The following is an 18240-nucleotide window of genomic DNA, read 5'->3' as shown; positions in this document are numbered from 1 at the left end:
TGTGCCTCATCCATCCTTGCCTGTCAGACACTCTGCGATACTTTAGCCATCCTATCATAGTTTCCATACCAACTCTACTTCGCCAACATACGCCTGTCCTACATGCCCTACCTGTAATGACACTTTGGTAGTGTTTGAAAGGTTTGAGCCCATTTCCCAAAATCAGCTGCTGGACTTGCTGACAAAAATAAAATCTGGTTCTCCCTCCAATTTGTGTTTCCCACATGTTATAGCTCCCCTTTCGACCCTTCTTGTGTCCGCCGTTACATCTTTGCGAATCAAATCTCTGACCCTAGCAAATGTCCCCCAAGAATGGAAAGGTGCCCATGTTACACCTATTTAAAAAAAGGAATGCTGATTCTATATCTCTCCTCCCTCTGATAGGCAACGTTTTAGAGTCCTAAGTTAACAAACAGCTCTTTTTCTATTTGGAGAACCACCATCTGCTGGATGCCTCTCAATGAGGCTTTCGACCCTCCCATGGTAATGAGACCGCCCTTTTAGCATTAGCAGACTCACTTAGTCTATCTTTGGATGCCAGAAAACCATCTATGATTAACCCCGGGCGTAGCACTACGCTTCGCCCACGTAGTGTACGTAGCGCTGCCTGCTTCGCACTTTCCGAAGTAGGCGAAGCAGGGCAGCGCTACGCACACGCCGAGGGCGAAGCGTAGCTGCTTGCCACCCGCCACCCACCTCCCGCCCGCCCTTCTTTTAAATATATGAGCAATGAAAAATAAAGTACAGTAAGTCGACTTACCCGTAAGCGCGGCGTCTCCGGGGCTCCCTCTTTCAGTTTCTAATTTCTTCTGGCAAATGCGCATGCGCGGACACCCGCGCATGCGCATTTCTCGCGAGAAATGCGCATGCGCGGGCGTCCGCGCATGCGCATTTGCCAGAAGAAATTAGAAACTGAAAGAGGGAGCCCCGGAGACGCCGCGCTTACGGGTAAGTCGACTTACTTTTACTTTATTTTTCATTGCTTATAATATTTAAAAGAATGGCGGGTGGGAGGTGGGTGGCACGTAGTGGGGCTACGCGAAGCGCGTAGTGTGCGTAGATTTGGGCACACTACGTGCTGCTTCACGTAGCCCCACTACGCCCACTACGCCCACCCTTATCTATGATGTTTTTTCTTCCCCTGTCAGCAGTGTTTGATACCGCTTCACATTCCATTTTGATTCAATGTCTCTATGAGATAGGGATTCAGGGCATTGCCCTTAAATGGTTCATAGACTTTCTCAAAGACAGGGCTCACATGATTTCCATTGGCCACTTTCAACCCAAAACCCTTTTCCTGGACAAGAGGGTACCCAGGGCTCTGCCTTGAGCCCCACGCTCTTCAACATCTATGTTGCTCCCCTTGCCCAGCTAGTCAAGTCCTGTGGGTTTGAAATACTTTTATATGCAGACAACACCCTATTGGTCATTTTCCTTGGGTATGACATTGAGAACGTTAAACATCTTTTATTGTCTGCATGCAAAAATTGCCACTTGGAAGACCCTTAACTGTCTTCAGATAAATGGGGATGAAACAGAGATCCTTCTGTTTGGCAATGCTCAGCTCCACTGGACTGCTGAATTGTGGCCTGCTGAGCCTGGCCCTGCTCCGTTTCCCAGAGACACAGCCAAATACCTGGGTATAAGGCTAGATAATAAGTTATCAATGAAAAACCAGGTTATGAACACCTGTGGCTTGTTCTTCTGAACAATGTGCCTTCTCAGGAGGATTTTTCAGTGGCTTCCGCCTACCTCTCGAAAAACCCATATCCAAGCTTTGGTACCCAGCTGCCTTGATTCTGGAAATGCTTTTGTTGTAGCATCTAATGAGTTCCTTCTATCCAAAATGCAGATTGTTCAAAATACTGCAGCTCGTTTAGTAAATAAACTACCATGGGCACACCTTCAGTCCCATTGCTCAGAGTCCTTCACCCATAAGGAAAAGAACATTGTTCAAATTACTCTGCCTGACTCATAAAGCCTTGTCAGGCAATGAACCCAAATATTTTCAGGATAAACTCACCCTTTATCTCCCCAGAAGAAATCTTAGATCAAAGAATCAACTTCTGCTGTGCCCTGTGCATATTCAAACGTTCAGGTACGGTGGCTGAGCCTTTTCTTATCTCACTCCATACCACTGGAACAGGCTTCACTTGTTCATCCGCGCAGGCACTCATTTCCCTGGTTTTAATAACATCTCAAGTACTGGCTGTTCTAATGGCTGCTTCTCCATCTGTTTGTCGCCTCACCGACGAGATTCCCCTCCCGAGGTGAGTGGTTGTGCTACATCAACAATTTTTTAACATAACATAACATGTGGCTCAATTAATGGTTTGGGGGAGGTATTTGGAACAAGCAATCATTTCAAAGGAAGAGCTCCTCTGTCTTTTGCCATTGCATTGTCACACAAGAGGAGAGTATGTATTGAACAGCATGTGTAATTTATTTAAATCTCATCACCTGACATTTAACAGTCTTGTAAGTATTTCTGCAGATGGATCACCTGCCATGATTGGACATGAGAGAGGCTTTGTATCGCTGTTACGAAAAAACTTCCATCACCCACATTCATTGGTTATCATTTCATACTCCATCAGGAAGCATTGTGAAAAAAAAGGATACCTAAATGATGTTATGAAGCAAGTAGAAAGAATTGCCAATTCTATTCAAGCAAACGCACTCAACCACAGACTTTTAAAATTATTGCTGAAGGATACTGAAACTGGATATGCAGACCTGTTGTTGCATGCCAAAGTAAAGTGGTTGAGCAAGGGTAGATTTCTAGAAAGATTTATTATGTTGCTTCCAGAAATTGATCAGGTTTTAACTAGTCAAGGACAGAACTGTTTGACTTGCAATGGATCACCATGCTCCATTTTCTGTGTACATTTTCTCACATTTCAACACTCTCAATCTGGCACTTCAAAGTAGACAGAAACTTGTGTCCTCAGTGGTGAGTGCCATATATTCTTTTGAAAGTAAACTTGACCTGTTCAAAAAGCACCTGGAAGACAGTGATCTCACACACTTTCCTAAATTGCAGGCTTTAATCCAGAGGGTTGAAAAATCTCAAGAAATACTGTTGAGTCTCAATCTGTGTGCTTATCTGGAGGACACTTCTGGGGACAATCAGAGGCGATTTTCTCAGTTTAGAGTTCTCACCCCACTTTTCAGGCTTATGAAAAATCAGGAGATGGTTAGTGCAGGAATCTCGAAGCTGTTGAACTTCTGGGTTTGAAAAGTGCACAAGCTGAGATGGAACTAATTGATGTGCAATACAGCTCTATGTTTGTGTCATCTTTCTTGGGGAAGGAACCAGAAGATTTCCGGCAAAGTGTGCCCTCTGAAAAATTCCCTCTTCTTTTTACTTTAGCACAGAAAACTACTGTGCTTGTTTGGCTTCACATATGTATACAAGTGTCCCTTTTCCACATTGGGCATTCTAAAATATAAACTAAGAAACACACTGACTAATGCACATCTGCATCACCTCTTGAGACTTGCATTATTTTTAAAAGTTCCAGAGTACAGGAAATTCACTGCGGACATGAAGTATAAAACTAGCTTTTAAACTCTGTGCTTTGGAAAATACTTTTCCTGCATCATGTGTGCCTTTGTACTTGCTGTTCTACATTTGCTAAGTAGCCTTCAAATCAGAGTAACACTCCTTGTGCAGCATCAAGATTGGGAGACTTGCACTGCAACTCTTGCACACTGGAGAATACTCTGCATGTCTTCTTCACTGAATCTATTCATGTGTCATATGAAGGAACCAGTTATACCTCAGATTTTTTCATCTTTGTCTTTCAATTTTTTATTTATTTGAAGTTTTTCCAACATTGCCAGTGATACCTAATAATCAAAAATGCATTAAGTACCTAATCTGAACACTACTCTTTATCAGAATAAAAAGCATTTTAAAATGTGTTGGATTAAATCTACTTTCAATTGACAAAGATTATCATTCTTACATCAATGTGTGTGGATAATACCAGAAGGTGCACATTCTCTATGAATTAGTTGAATATTCTTTGGAATGGTTACATTTCAAACCTATCCACATGATTGTTTCAAAATACATAATTCTCTCAATCTTTTGAACATTTTAATTAAAGAAGTACTTTGTGAGTTCCATGTATGGTTTTACTCCACATGGTAGAATTTGTCCACACAACTCCCCACCATGCCATGTCCAACCCACCACGGACGTCTGTGTGGCCACTGGTAATACACCAGACTGTGCATTTCGACCCTTGAGGAAATGTTTGTGAGCACCTCTGTTCTAGTGCTATTTTCTTCAGCTACATTAGTCTCCTAACTTCCTCTGCTGCCTCCTCTGCTAGTCTTCTTGGCTAGCCTCCTCTGCTAGCCTTCTTGGCCAGCCTCCTCTGCTAGCCTCTTCGGAGAGAAGAGGCTTAAACTAATCAGCTGTGGAGGAATAACCCCTTCACTAGGACTAAGTACTACTATTGTCTACAGGAAAGCTCTGGGATCTTGGTGAGCATGCTGGGGAACAAGGCCATTAGTGCAACCTGTGAAGTGAAAGGGTACATCCCCAGGCGTAGGACAAACACATGCTTCAGAAACAAAACATGACTTCTCACCAATAGGGCAGGATGCCAGGGCTCCACGGGCATTGACTTCGATACATTCTGTTTTGGCTTGTTCCAAAATGGTAGATGCTAAAATTAAAAAACAAGAAAAACATCTGAATCACAGATCATCTTTAACTCTGCAGAGCATATTGGATAGGTGAGAGTGCTGGGAGAGCATAGGAAACATGCAGGAGGAGAGTGTGTGTAGGAGGGTGGGAAGATTAATCAAGGGCATTGTAAAGTGGAGTTCAAAGCTTGTGTGCCTACCAGGGGCTGACCACCTAGAGTCAGTGCTCTTCCAGACAAGTACGAGGAGGAGATTAAAAGGCTGGTCTGCTACTCTGCAACTGCTGAGTCTGGCAGTATTTAATCAGTGGAGCAATGTACAGGCATGCACTGGAATGTGAGGGGCAGATGATTCATTTCATCACCGCCCCACAAGCCCAGTGTGTGTGCACGAGGCAGTGGTGAAGTCAGGCAGACACTGACTTAACATGTCACTATATTCACCTGCAAACACAAAGAGATGATGGACGGAGTGCTGAAACTTTTCAAACACTCACCCCCGGTCACAGATCTGGGTTGAATCCATCCTCATTCTTTAGCTCACTTTGGCACCCCAGTTCAGACACAGCTATATGCAAATCAGTCTTGACCCTGTGCCTCATGGGATTCACTATACTCACCTGAACACGAGTTGAGGACAACCTCACCTCTTCCTCTTCTCATTGGCTTACCTCTTTACATGGCAGCCAATAAGTGGAAAAGGTGGCATCATGGAGGGGAAGAGTGTGAATAAGCCATTGTGTCCCTCTCCTCACGCTGCCACCTGCAAATATAAATGTGGGCAGAATGTGTGCACGTGTTTGAGTGAGGATTTGTGAAAAAAAGTGTGTGAATGAGCATGTACTGATGTATCTGCCTGACTCAGGGGCGTAAGATAGGCCCCTGCAGCCCCCTGCAGCGCAAGGAGGGGAAGCCCTCCAGGGACCCCCAACCATTTAAGTGGACCCCCGTTCAGACCACGGCCAAGGGAATATGGGAGTCTCAGGGTGCCAAAATCGCATTCTAGAGGGGGGCTATCATTTTGCATTATGCCACTGCTACCTGCAGGTGCAACTTCTTGTATTTATGTATGTTTTTTACTAGTGTATGGCGGTGGAGGGTTGGCAGAGGGACAGGTCAAGAGGTCAAGAGTGCACTATCCAATGGCATGTCATGGCCCTAGGCATAATTTGAACATCATTTATGAGCATTCCTGGTGACATTTTGGGTAGCACAGACATAACAGTGGTCCATCGATGACATCCTTTGTCCATTCAGTACGACATTGCGCTATTGCAGGCATATGAGTGAGACAGCGTGAAAATTTCCTGTAGAATTAAGCACTACATATTACAAATCTGTCTTGGGCTTCAGACATAAAAATGCATTTTAAAACATGACAGGCAGACATTTGGTGCTGGAAAATGAAAACATGAGGCCTTTAATCAGATGCTTTACCCTTAAAAAATAATATAAACCATGCACAATGAATTCATAGTTTGGCTTTAATGTGACTAGTTTAGAATTTGTCCCCACTATAGAATGTGGTTTAAACTTACACAAATGTTTAAACATGTGTGCTGTGTATTGAATTAACACGACTTGCTTGCTCGAGAGAGCTCCAACTTGACCTTCTAGGTAACAGAGGAATGTTTCCTTTTGTGTGAGAGACGCCTTGTATAATTTACAACATGTAACCTTGGAGCCTTATTGTATTTAGTTGCTGGTAAAATGTTTCAAAACAAAGCCTCATTTATTTATTTGCCTTAGAGAGAACTGGAAAGCACATGTATTTTGAAATGAATTTCCATATTATGTTTTAATGATTATTGCTTAAATAATAAGTTCTTTTGCAGCTAATGTTATGTGTTTAGTTAAAATAAAATGTTTCTTTAACAGAAGGTTAGGAGATGAAGTCATTTTAACTAAGATTCAAAAGTGCCCTGAGAAGAAAGCCAGCGCCTGATGGATGGCGTGTGGAGAGCAGAGCAGAGAGGAATAGATGAGCTTTTGGAGAATTCTGGATTTCATTGGCTGAGATGAACAATATGCAACATACTTTCAGCAGCATTTTAAATATTTATAACTGTGTTCCTTGTTTAGGAGTTTAGGACTCAGACTTACATTTAGAGATGGCGACCTGCAGAGGAACAGACTTAGACTAAGATATAGAACTGAAGGGAGAAGAACAGAGGTGATTCGCAGATGAAGAGAAGGAGAGGGCAGACTTTGATGGAGAGTAGAACAGATTCAGATGGGGGCAAATTAGATGCAGGGGAGGCTGTGTTCCATGTTGCCTTTTAATAAAAACCCCAAGCTTTATGCTTTGACTAACTGGCTTTGTCAAGACTTATTTGCTCTATGCATTATTTCTCTTTATAGGAGATTCTGCAATTATTAATTATTGATTTACATTCATGCTAATCAAACTCTTGCTTTATTTTTGAACTCTTCATGAGTTCTGACTGACATCATTTGCACCCCATTTTTTTTTAGAATTGGGATTCTTTCCTTTATGGAACGCACTATATGCAAATTATGATATGCTCTGCACTAACTTTATTTTTTCTATTATCAATTTTGTAACCTGATTAATATATGACCAATGAATGAAGAATCAGATAATTGTAAACTTAAATTAAAAAAATAAAACACTTCAAAAGTTAAAACTACTCAAAAACTCTCATTATTGACTAAAATATTTATTTGCATTTGATTACTTGCCAGTGTTTATGAGGGAGCTCTCTCGGTCAAATTACTGTGGCCAAGATTCATCACCTTGAGAATAGATATTGGTGTGGAAAGAGGGTAATGGTAATTAAAGGTAATTGTGCCACATTTACAAAATTTCCCAAAGAGAGATTACCCCGAGATTTCCGCACCAGCACTAGTGATCCATTCATGACATCCATCCTGTAGAATCGACTGTTTTGTCACCATTTTGTCAAGGTTTTGGGGGAGATGTTGAACCTTAACTACTCTGTGGAGGGTTAGGCTCGCCTGGCAGACAACAAACAAAAATATATGAATATTTGTTATTTGCCCTTTCTGAAGATTTGTGTTTTTTAACAGTTTTGGGAAAATTGTGCTGAACAATGCCCCATTTGTTCTCATGGTTTTTTAAATGCGTCATCCTTAATTTAAACCCCCCTACTTTCAAAGTTCCCCCGTCATCATTGGTGTGTAGAAGATGAACATAGTGAGAGAGCTGGAGAATATCTAAAGGTTGTAGGAGGTCTAGATGTAGTAGGTAAGGAGTTTGTTGAAGTTGTTTTTTTTGTGGTTGATGGTAATTCAATGATATGCCCTGATGCAGGTATGCTTGAGTACGTGCAGAGGGTATTGCTGGGTATATATGGCCTGGCAGGGTACGTGAGTGTAGTGATGTTGCATCATTGAGTGCAGTGTAGTTAGATGATTGGGAGCGGGCATGGTGTAGAGTGAATGCAGCATGGATGAAGAAAGGGAAGTAAAGGCCTGCATTTACAGGGTATGGGTGAATGAATGAAGAGAGACAGGTAATTTGTTTGATTATAGAAACAAGGAAAGTAACGTATGCACATTGTGTGTGGAGGGGTGACTGCAGTGGGCCTTGTGTTTTATGAGAAAAGCTATTTTTGAGATGAATGATGCCTTAATGTGTAGTTTGCATTTGCATAGTGTTATCAATAAGATGATGTGTACTTGTACTGTCTGCATGAGGATGACCAGCTTAGATCCCTGAAGGCCGAATCCATTTCAGGATATCCATATAAGATCTGCAAAGAATAAATTTGCTTGGAATTAATCTAAATGGAAATTGTGTACATGATCTGTGATTATCCTAAAACTCTTGAAAGAACTCGGTCCCCATGGACCAATGTTGGAATAATTGGCAGCCAAGATATGCCAGCAAAGAATAAGTTGGTAAGATCTCCTTGAGTATCTGACAGTTTCCCAAATGTAGTTACAATTTTGCGAACAAAAAGACTCTTTTATGCAACAGTGTTTTGTGGAAAGTAGATTGCATTGCCCAGCATAGGGCTGAAAACGTTCTGCACTTCCGTATTCTGAAACCACCTGTAGAGCAGATCGCCATGTAGCAGTCAAGGCCCCTTCCAATTGGACAGAGCAGAACCAGTGTGTTGACACACTGGCAAAGGGCTCTAACTAATGGGTTGATGTTGTTCTTAGACTGATCCCTGTGGTCAGTGAGGGGGTGTTGTCTCATCAGTGAAATCTTCATCTGAAAAATGTAATGACCACTATCGAGAAGAAACCAAGCCCAGTAGGTGGTATTGCTCTCTTCACTTTGATTGATGTGATGGAGAGGATGGACCTTCACTGTGTTAGGTGGGTTGAAAGGTAGGATCTTTAGTTAGTATTGTATTAAAGATTAAAGAATGGTTATGTTGTCAGAAAAAAAACCTAACATTCACCCTGTTCACTCCTCGTCATGCTCCTCAACTCTGAGGTTTAGCCCTCCCAAGAAATACTTAATAACAAGCAGATAGTTTAAAATAAAGGTAACTCCACATCTCGTCCAGTCCACCATTTAAATGGCAGCCAACAAAAAATACTTTCCATAAAGATCTTGTTCTTGATTCTGCAGGCAATGTTGGAATTTATATCTTCTGACAATATCCCACTCGCTGGCACTTGGGATCACTTGGCCTAGGAATTGAGTCCTACAACTGTGGGCTCTTGGACATGTGCATTTTGTCCAAGAAAGTCTTAAATGTGTCAGCTCAACTGGACCTTTACCACATTCACCACCCCCGGTCTTCCTGTGGTAGCCGCATCTATACACTAGGTTTTATGTGAGGGTACGGGCACTTTGATTTCCGGACTGCTATCTTCTGCAGCAGAGCTAATTCTTTGTTGAGGACAGCATTTCGAGGAGTAGGGCCTGGAGTTTCCCAAGCCTAGGGCGCTTTTTGGAAGGTTTTTTGCTTGGGATGCGAGGCTTGCACTGTGTTTCCTCCTGTGTGTGACTGACTTGAAGTGAGATTGGTTTGAGCTCGGCCTCACCAAGTCTCTGTGTGTCCTGCTGATAGCCCTTCAGTGGTGTTTGTCCTCTAATAAAGGACACGTCTCTTGTCTTGTGAATGATTGTGAGTGGGACTCTCCAAGAATTTGTCCTGTGATTCTGTTTTCGATCCTTCTCCGTTTTTTCTGGGCTGATGAGTACTCACTTTGTGGCACTGCAGGAGGGTTGTCTTAAATGTGTGACTTTCTTGTGGCCTTAAATTCAGCCAAATGTCTGGGTAAGCTTGGAGCCTGTCTCTGTTGGGAACCTTATTTGAGGATGCTCAGTGAGGGGTTGGTGTGATGGCTTCCCACCTTTCAGCATGTCGTCATTGCAGTTTTAGCTCTCACTGGGTATACTGTCGCCTTTGTGGCCCCTGAGTTTTCTGAGGGATGACTGTAGTAATTGACTCCAGACTGGTTGAGGTATTTCATGAGGATTTATTGTAAGTTGTTAAGCAGCCTGGAACAAGCCCCACCAGGAGCAGCCAGCAGGCAGCTCAGCCCCATCATAACTGTGGCTTATCTTCAACCAGCACCCAACATTCCGTAGTGCATCACATTGCAGAGGTATTCCACTAGAAGGCCATGAAGTGGGTAAAGGCATACATAGGAATATACAATAGGCAGGATACAACAATGACCTTCCATTCTCTAAATATAGGTTGAGCATTTAGAGTGTATTTGGGTTCGGCCGAAGCATTTTGTTAGAGGATGCTATTTTTTTCTTAAAGCCTAGGTCATACCGCTCAGCAGTTGTTGTGACCTTTGCTGGCTCTAAGGTTTTGCTCAGTGCACTTCTACCTGGGGATGGAAAGTCAGCTACATGGGCATCTCTGCATACTTTTGTTTCACATTAAAAACAGTGGGCTTATTTACAAGCCCCTTGAGCTGCTGGTATGTCACGTTTTCCCATATTAAAAGTGACATAATGGCTGCGCAAGGGGCTTGTAAATAAGACTCTGGATGTATCAGAGGCTTCCTTCGGGTGATGTATGTAGAATGTTTTCACCTCATCTGCTTGGCTAGTTTATATTATTGAGTATTTAAAATTATGACGTTCTCTAAACTGTCTGATACATTTTTTTGCATTTCTTTGCTGTGTCTGTCTGTTGTGTGTCTGTGTTGTCTGAACACCCACTTTCTGAGTCCTCGGTCCTTATTATTGAGGACTGTGACGAGAAAGGGGGAGAGGATGTGACCTAACTGCTAGAGCGGTCGACCTCGAAGCTGGGAAACCAGTTTCGAGTCTCGGCAACAACCCTCAACATCCTGTGATTGTGGGCAAATCATTAATCTAACCGTGCCTAACAAAAATGAACGCGTCCATCTGTAACGCAACTGGTGTAAAGCGCTCTGATACCTTTGGATCGAGTTCCCACTATATAAAACTCCACAGGAAAAAAAAACAAAAAAAGAAAGGGTGGGTATAGGGTTAACAAGCAGGTTCAGGGCCAGTGCGAGGCGTGGGCAGCTGCCCAGGGCCTGCACTCAGCCCACCAGCATGGGGCCCCACACCAGTGCAACACACAACCGGTCCCCTTGCTGAAAGAAAAGTGTCTCCTTGCAATTGGGCCCATGGGAGGGGGTCCCCTCCCCATGCCTCCCGGGAATAGTGGGAGGAGCCCCCATGGTTTTAACTTTCGGACCACAAACAATCTCACACCTTCAGATGGATAGGAGCTGTAAAAGATGTGCTTTGTGGGTGGCTGAGAGGAGGAGCTGTGGCCCAGGAAGAGTCTGCACAAAGCAGCTTCCAGAGCCCTGAATGTGTCATTTATGTAAATTAGAGGGGCCCGGGCAGGTTACATACTGGTAATCTTCACTTCACCAAGAGCAACTCTTGCTCATTCGAGTCCTATGATCCTCTTACCATTTCAGGTGGGATCGGATATCCAGAGGTCTTGTCTTATGGGTTTACTATGGGCAGGAATTTTGATCTGTGGAAGACCCTGTTAATGGCAGGAACCACCTGAGGTGGAGTGATATTGATTTTTAAGTGCCTGCTTGTTATTAAGCCTGTGTTGGAAGTCATTGAGGACTGTAATGAGGAAGAGAGGGTGTTGGATTTATCTATTTTATTTGATTTAGATTAATTATAGAACACAAACACTCACCAAGAGGTTGCTAGAACCCTACAGAAAGCAGATTAGCAAGCATGCACTATACGAGGCCATCACTAAGGGGAATAACCAAGGGCCTTATATAGAGTTTGATGGATGGGATACTGTGTCGAATCGTGATGGAAATCCCATCCTCCGTATTACAGTTGCCGTAGGCTATAATGCACTTGTAATACAGTCAACGACCGTGAGCACTCTAATTAAGGACCCAAGGACCAGATGTACGACCGTTTTTTGCAGTTGCAGAGGGGTTTCAGACCCCTGTGCGACCGCTAAAAATGAGTTGGCCATTTACTATTCCCATTTTGCGAGTCGCAAATTATTTGCGATTCGCAAAATAGGAATAGCGATTTGCACTTAGGAGGGGGCGTTCCGAGGGCGTGCCTTCCTAATAGCGAGTCCTCCAGGTATGTATGACTCTTTTGCGACCGCAATTGCGGTCTCAAAACGGTCGCAGTTTACCACCCTTCGCAAATGGGAAGGTTTCCCCAGGGGACCCCTTCCCCTTTGGAAATGCATGGGGAAAATATTTTTTAAGGGCAGGCAGTGGTCCCCAGGGACCACTACCTGCCCTTAAAAAATGAAACGAAAACATTTCATTTTTTTTCTTTTTTAAATGCATCCCGTTTTCCTTTAAGGAAAACGGGCTGCATTAAAAAACAAGCATTGAAAATGCAATAGGTTTCGCCTTTGATTAAGTTAAAGCCATTTGCTTTGCTAACGGTATTGTATAGCAAAGCAAATGGTTTTAACTTAGTAAAAGGCGAGACCTATTGCATTTTTAATGCTTGTGGTTTTTTTTTTGCTGTTCGACGGTCGGGGTGTAATGAAGCAAAGAAGAGCGGGAACACCTTCAATTTGAATACCTTTAATACATTTCTTCTTTGTAATTTAAAAAATGAAGTAAACATGTGGCACCCGATGGCTACTGGATAGTTTGCATCGCGTGGTAAGTGACTGACAGGGATTATGCTGCCGTAATCCCATTTTTCAAAAGATGCTCCAGGCTGCATTTATTTTTTACTAAACCATGGATTGCGCTGTTAAATTTTGAGAAAGCTACATTCTGAACAGCCTCCAACTCACTAGGCTCCCTCTGCTGCATGGCCAACAGCTCACATTCACATTAAAGGGGTTTTCACACACTAAATCCAAGGGTTTTGGTACAGTTGGGAACAAGCTACTATGTTGCTAACGTGTAATTGAATCTAAATGATGAAATATAATAGGAACATCTCCGTGTTGGTAGCCACTGTTCCTAGTGCTTCCTCTGTTGCTACACCCTGGAAGTGTTTACCCGCTGAAAGTGGAGGCTGATGTAGCCAGGCTGCTGTTATTATTTCGGCCAGCGTTTTGATGGGAACCACACAATTTCATTAATAATGTGCTAAATTGAACTGAACTTTAGCAGGGGGGTGTTTGCTATTAAGCGCCCACTGCATCGACCCCACGGCCGCTGCAGACTGGAAAAGACAGCGCCTTTACTTATACACCCTCGCTTGTTCCAAACAGTGCCAGCTGAGCTACAGAGCTAAGCCACGCAGATATGACCCCCCACCCTACCAGTGGAGGTTTTTGCTCTCGCCTTCAAGGACACCGATAGTCCGAGAAGAGCTGGCCCCGGACACTATGTGCACCGACTCACGGGTACTCTATAATCGGTGTTTCTGCATCTATCTAAGGATAGGCAAGGCATTTGGGCCATAAAAGTAAATTCTTCACAGTTGCCGCAACAATATGCCAGGGCCCTTAACGCTATAAGCATTAGTGAAGCCTTCCCGCGCTTACCTTAACGACGCTTCTCCTGTATTTGTTGCCGCGCGATGCTTGACAGATCTTACCCTCTACATGTGAGTCAGCCGCCCCAGGTTCGATCCCTGGTTGCCCGACGAGTTGCCTCCGCCTTGGGTGGCCCCGAAGGTTGACGCTGTGCTGGTTCCCGCTGTCTGTGGGGGTGCTTTATATCTCGTGCTGTTCTGGCGACCGCCTTTGCTGATCCCGCTTCGCCGGCCAGAGTCACGTCGCCAGCTGTGGCGGTCTTCTGCTGGTGACTACCCATTGGGAGGATCTCAGCCGTGTTCTGTGAAGCTGTTCTGCTTGGGTTTTTCCTCCTGATAGAACCTGCTCCACAGAGCCTTTTTAACCCAAATGCAGAACGTTACCCCCTCCCTAGGGCCTTTTTACACCTAAATAACCACATATATGCGTACCACCTAAGGACAGGGAATTCCTATTATAATTATATATGGAGGCCTCACAGCCTCGCAATCTCAGACCCAAAATCTCCTACCCATTCGGCAGTGACACCCACAGTCTCGCGGCCCTTGTTAGACCCAGAATCTCCTACCCATTCGGCAGCGACACGCAAGGTCTCGCGGCCTTTGTTAGACCCAGAACCTCCTACCCATTCGGCAGCGACACTCAAAGTCTCGCGGCCTGTGTTAGACCCAGACTCTTCTACCCATTCGGCAGCGACACTCAAAGTCTCGCGGCCTTTGTTAGACCCAGAATCTCCTACCCATTCGGCAGCGACACTCAAAGTCTCGCGGCCTTTTGTTAGACCCAGAACCTCCTACCCATTCGGCAGCGACACTCAAAGTCTCGCGGCCTTTGTTAGACCCAGAACCTCCTACCCATTCGGCAGCGACACTCGAAGTCTCGCGGCCTGTGTTAGACCCAGAACCTCCTACCCATTCGGCAGCGACACTCAAAGTCTCGCGGCCTTTGTTAGACCCAGAACCTCCTACCCATTCGGCAGCGACACTCAAAGTCTCGCGGCCTGTGTTAGACCCAGAACCTCCTACCCATTCGGCAGCGACACTCAAAGTCTCGCGGCCTTTGTTAGACCCAGAACCTCCTACCCATTCGGCAGCGACACTCAAAGTCTCGCGGCCTTTGTTAGACCCAGAACCTCCTACCCATTCGGTAGCGACACTCAAAGTCTCGCGGCCTGTGTTAGACCCAGAACCTCCTACCCATTCGGCAGCGACACTCAAAGTCTCGCGGCCTTTGTTAGACCCAGAACCTCCTACCCATTCGGCAGCGACACTCAAAGTCTCGCGGCCTTTGTTAGACCCAGAATCTCCTACCCATTCGGCAGCCTGCAAAGTTCTCACGGTCCCAGACGGACCCAGATACTCCTACCTCGGCGGCAGCTACAAAGTCCTCGCGGTCCCAGACGGACCCAGGTACTCCTGCCTAGACAGCAGCCTCACACGTGCTCATCCTATGGTTACCACGACATGCAACAAGGGAATCGGTACCACTATGTATCAGATCACACAAGGACTGTTAGTTGAGCACAACCTGTTCTCCAGTTTGAGGAGCTCCCTTCTCCCTTGTTCAGTTACCACTTACCTGTCCAGGATCGTCCTCTGTACAGATCAAACTACAACTGACTAGAAGAATAGGCCATCCTCTCATACAAGAACACGCAGCACATGTTGGGGCATTATAATCGGGACCACTATTTATATATCAGATCACACAGAGACTGTTAGTTAAGCACAACCTGTTCTCCAGTTTGAAGAGCTCCCTTCTCCCTTATTCAGTTACCGCTTACCTGTCCAGGATTCACGTCTGTTCAGATCAAGACAACTGACTAGAAGAATGGGCTATCTTCTCATATAAGAACACGCAGTACATATTGAGACATTACCATCGGGACACTTTATTACTCATACATTTACAATCGCATAACATAGCAATATAATGTGTAACCTACAAAGAAAAGCGAAAGGTTAAGTTATATACTTCAATAGTACAGGGTTAACATCACCTGGTTATATACTCAAAGGTCATCTAGGTTCCCTTTCCGTCTGCGCCTTGGCTTCGCCTGGAAGTCACACCTCTGCAGTCACAGATTTACTCCCTTCTCTTTTTCCTCCGAGTCACTGGAACCTCCTCCTCATCAGCTAATCTCTTCTCTTTAGATTCAGGTTCATCATCTGTCTTCCCTGGAATAAGTAGTAGCTTTACTGCTAACGGCCAAATGCCGCCTATGGTCTAGAAGCAAGTGCCAGTCTCTGCCTCAGACTTTCACTAATATAGATGTGCATTCTCTCATGGAAATTTCCAGCTCGAAACCTGCCGCCCACCAAATTCCTGTACCTCCCCGTGCCAAGGACACGTTCCCAGCCGGCCGGCCTGTTGTAGTGTCTTCAGCATGAAGGAGAATACAATCCTTCGATAAGGGCCGGCCTGAACCGGTTCTCTTCCAAGCGAATAACACCTTCTAACTAAAACACTGCCTATGACCTAGAAACTTCCCAAGCTGCTAGAGCAGGAGGAAAGATGGAGTCTCTCCCATTTAAGGCCTACCAGGCCTGAATGCAGCACAGCTCCATTAGATACCCTTACTACAGAACATATTACCCCTAATGCTAACGAATCTATCCCCTAGGATATGTATGCAAACCCTGATCTATGGGGAAGAACACAGGGTCATGTTGAAGTGCCTAATAAATAGGCTCTATACACTACTCTAACCCTTAGACTTGAATGGAAAGAGACTGAAGTCACATGGACTGCCCTGCAACACCGGAAGGCCGGGAAAATCGAGCAGTACATTCCACCCTTGACTTCAGTCTATTATACATTCAATAAACATGCTTTCCCGTTTAAGGCCTACCAGGCCTGAATTCAACACAGCTCTATGCAATACCCTCACTATAGGGCAAGTTATTCTCAAGGCTAACAAATCCATCCCCTAGGATATGTATGCAAACCCTGATCTAGGGGGAAGGACACAGGATCATGTTGAAGTGCCTAATATCTCTCCCGTTTAAGGCCTACCAGGCCTGAATTCAGCTCCATGAAATACCCTCACTATAGGGCAAGTTATCCTCAAGGCTACCGAATCTATCCCCTAGGCTATGTGTGCAAACCCTGATCTATGGGGAAGAAGTGCCTAATAAATAGGCTCTATACACTACTCTAACCCTTAGACTTGAATGGAAAGAGACTGAAGTCACATGGACTGCCCTGCAACACCGGAAGGCCGGGAAAATCGAGCAGTACATTCCACCCTTGACTTCAGTCTATTATACATTCAATAAACATGCTTTCCCGATTCAGGCCTACCAGGCCTGAATTCAACACAGCTCTATGAAATACCCTCACTATAGGGCAAGTTATCCTCAAGGCTACCGTACCTATCCCCTAGGCTATGTGTGTAGGCCCTGAGCTATGGGTAGGAGCACGGGATTGTGTCACAAATGTCTAATAGCTAGGCCCTATTCACTACTCCAGTCCTTAGACTCGGATGGAAAGAGACTGAAGTCATATGGACTGCCCTGCAACACCGGAAGGCCGGGAAAATCGAGCAGTACATTCCACCCTTGACTTCAGTCTATTATAAAAAAAAAACGAACTGATCTATGTCTAGTACCAGGTGTGCAGAATTGAAGCATTAAAGGAATACACGTGAATAGAGCAACAGATAGAAATCAAAATGCCGATAATAATCAGAATACCTAACAATCGTGTCCATGTTTAAGCAAAAGATAATCAATGGCTGCTCTATTTTGCAAAATGGCTCTACGTTCACCCTGGGCGTCTAATAGTAAGTCGGATAAGACTGTAGAAGTATCATTAATAGATTTGACCATCCAGCAGGCCATTTTCCAAATAGATTTGGCATTATAGACTGCCAAAGCAGAAACACCAATAATTCTCATCCACACAACTTTACACCCACAGAGAAATTTGAAGCAAGGTAGAGTCAAAAGGCAGAATCACATTAGACCACGGCAAAGCCAATAGGTCGAAATCATAATTCACCTAACCTAAATAACATTATACGCTAAATCCCTCAGTATACAACGTTGAGCACATGTGTGCACCACCACCCACAAGACTGCACCTCAACATACCATACCTTCTATTCTTGGAAAGACTATTTCACTAAAAGGCAGAACACACTTAGGTCAGTACAGAATGGTGGTGGTTGAGGGTCACCATAGAGTGTCAGACCACAAGAGGCTGATTCACTACTTTGCACCCCATGACCCTCGATCATCACCATTCGCATATGTCAAAAACAAAATCTAGCAAATAGCAACTGTATTACATAAGTGAAAAGCAAAATGATCATGAAAGTACTGCATATCGCAGTTGAAAGCAACTAAATTAAAAGTCACAACTACTAAAAAGCACATATTGAAACAGCAACTCATATTGTGAAGCTGCTACACAAAAATACATAGCTCAAAACAAAGCATGACTTGAAAAGCAGCAAAAAACTCATCAAAGGTATGTGATAATCACTGTAGAGCAAATAAAGTTCGCATTCTCCAAACACATGTAGTAGCCACAACTACAGGAGCAGCTAGAAATAGCTCATAGACATCCGGATACATGTGGAATGGATACAGAAAATAAATCAAACAAGCTGTTGAACGCACCTAATGCTTCTAATAATTAAAGTGGAGACTCCACTGTCAAACTCAGATATAGTAGCAATAGCCACA

The 18240-nt window shown here is 44.2% G+C and overlaps 1 protein-coding gene across 1 annotated transcript in view; it reads right to left on the bottom strand.

The window, feature by feature from the left end:
- The window catches only part of LOC146856297 (resistin-like), a 55074-nt gene that overhangs the window by 21670 nt on the left and 15164 nt on the right, over positions 1 to 18240 (bottom strand). Inside the window, exon 3 of the mRNA XM_085654397.1 lies at positions 4605 to 4682. Coding sequence (XP_085510523.1) covers positions 4605 to 4682 — 78 coding nt within the window. The remainder of the gene's footprint in view (positions 1 to 4604; positions 4683 to 18240) is intronic.

This window comes from Triturus cristatus, chromosome 4_1 (assembly GCF_964204655.1).
Source record: "Triturus cristatus chromosome 4_1, aTriCri1.1, whole genome shotgun sequence".
Taxonomy (NCBI): Eukaryota; Metazoa; Chordata; class Amphibia; order Caudata; family Salamandridae; genus Triturus; species Triturus cristatus.
Note: the sequence above shows the minus strand (reverse complement) of the source record. Positions and strands in the feature narration are given on the sequence as shown.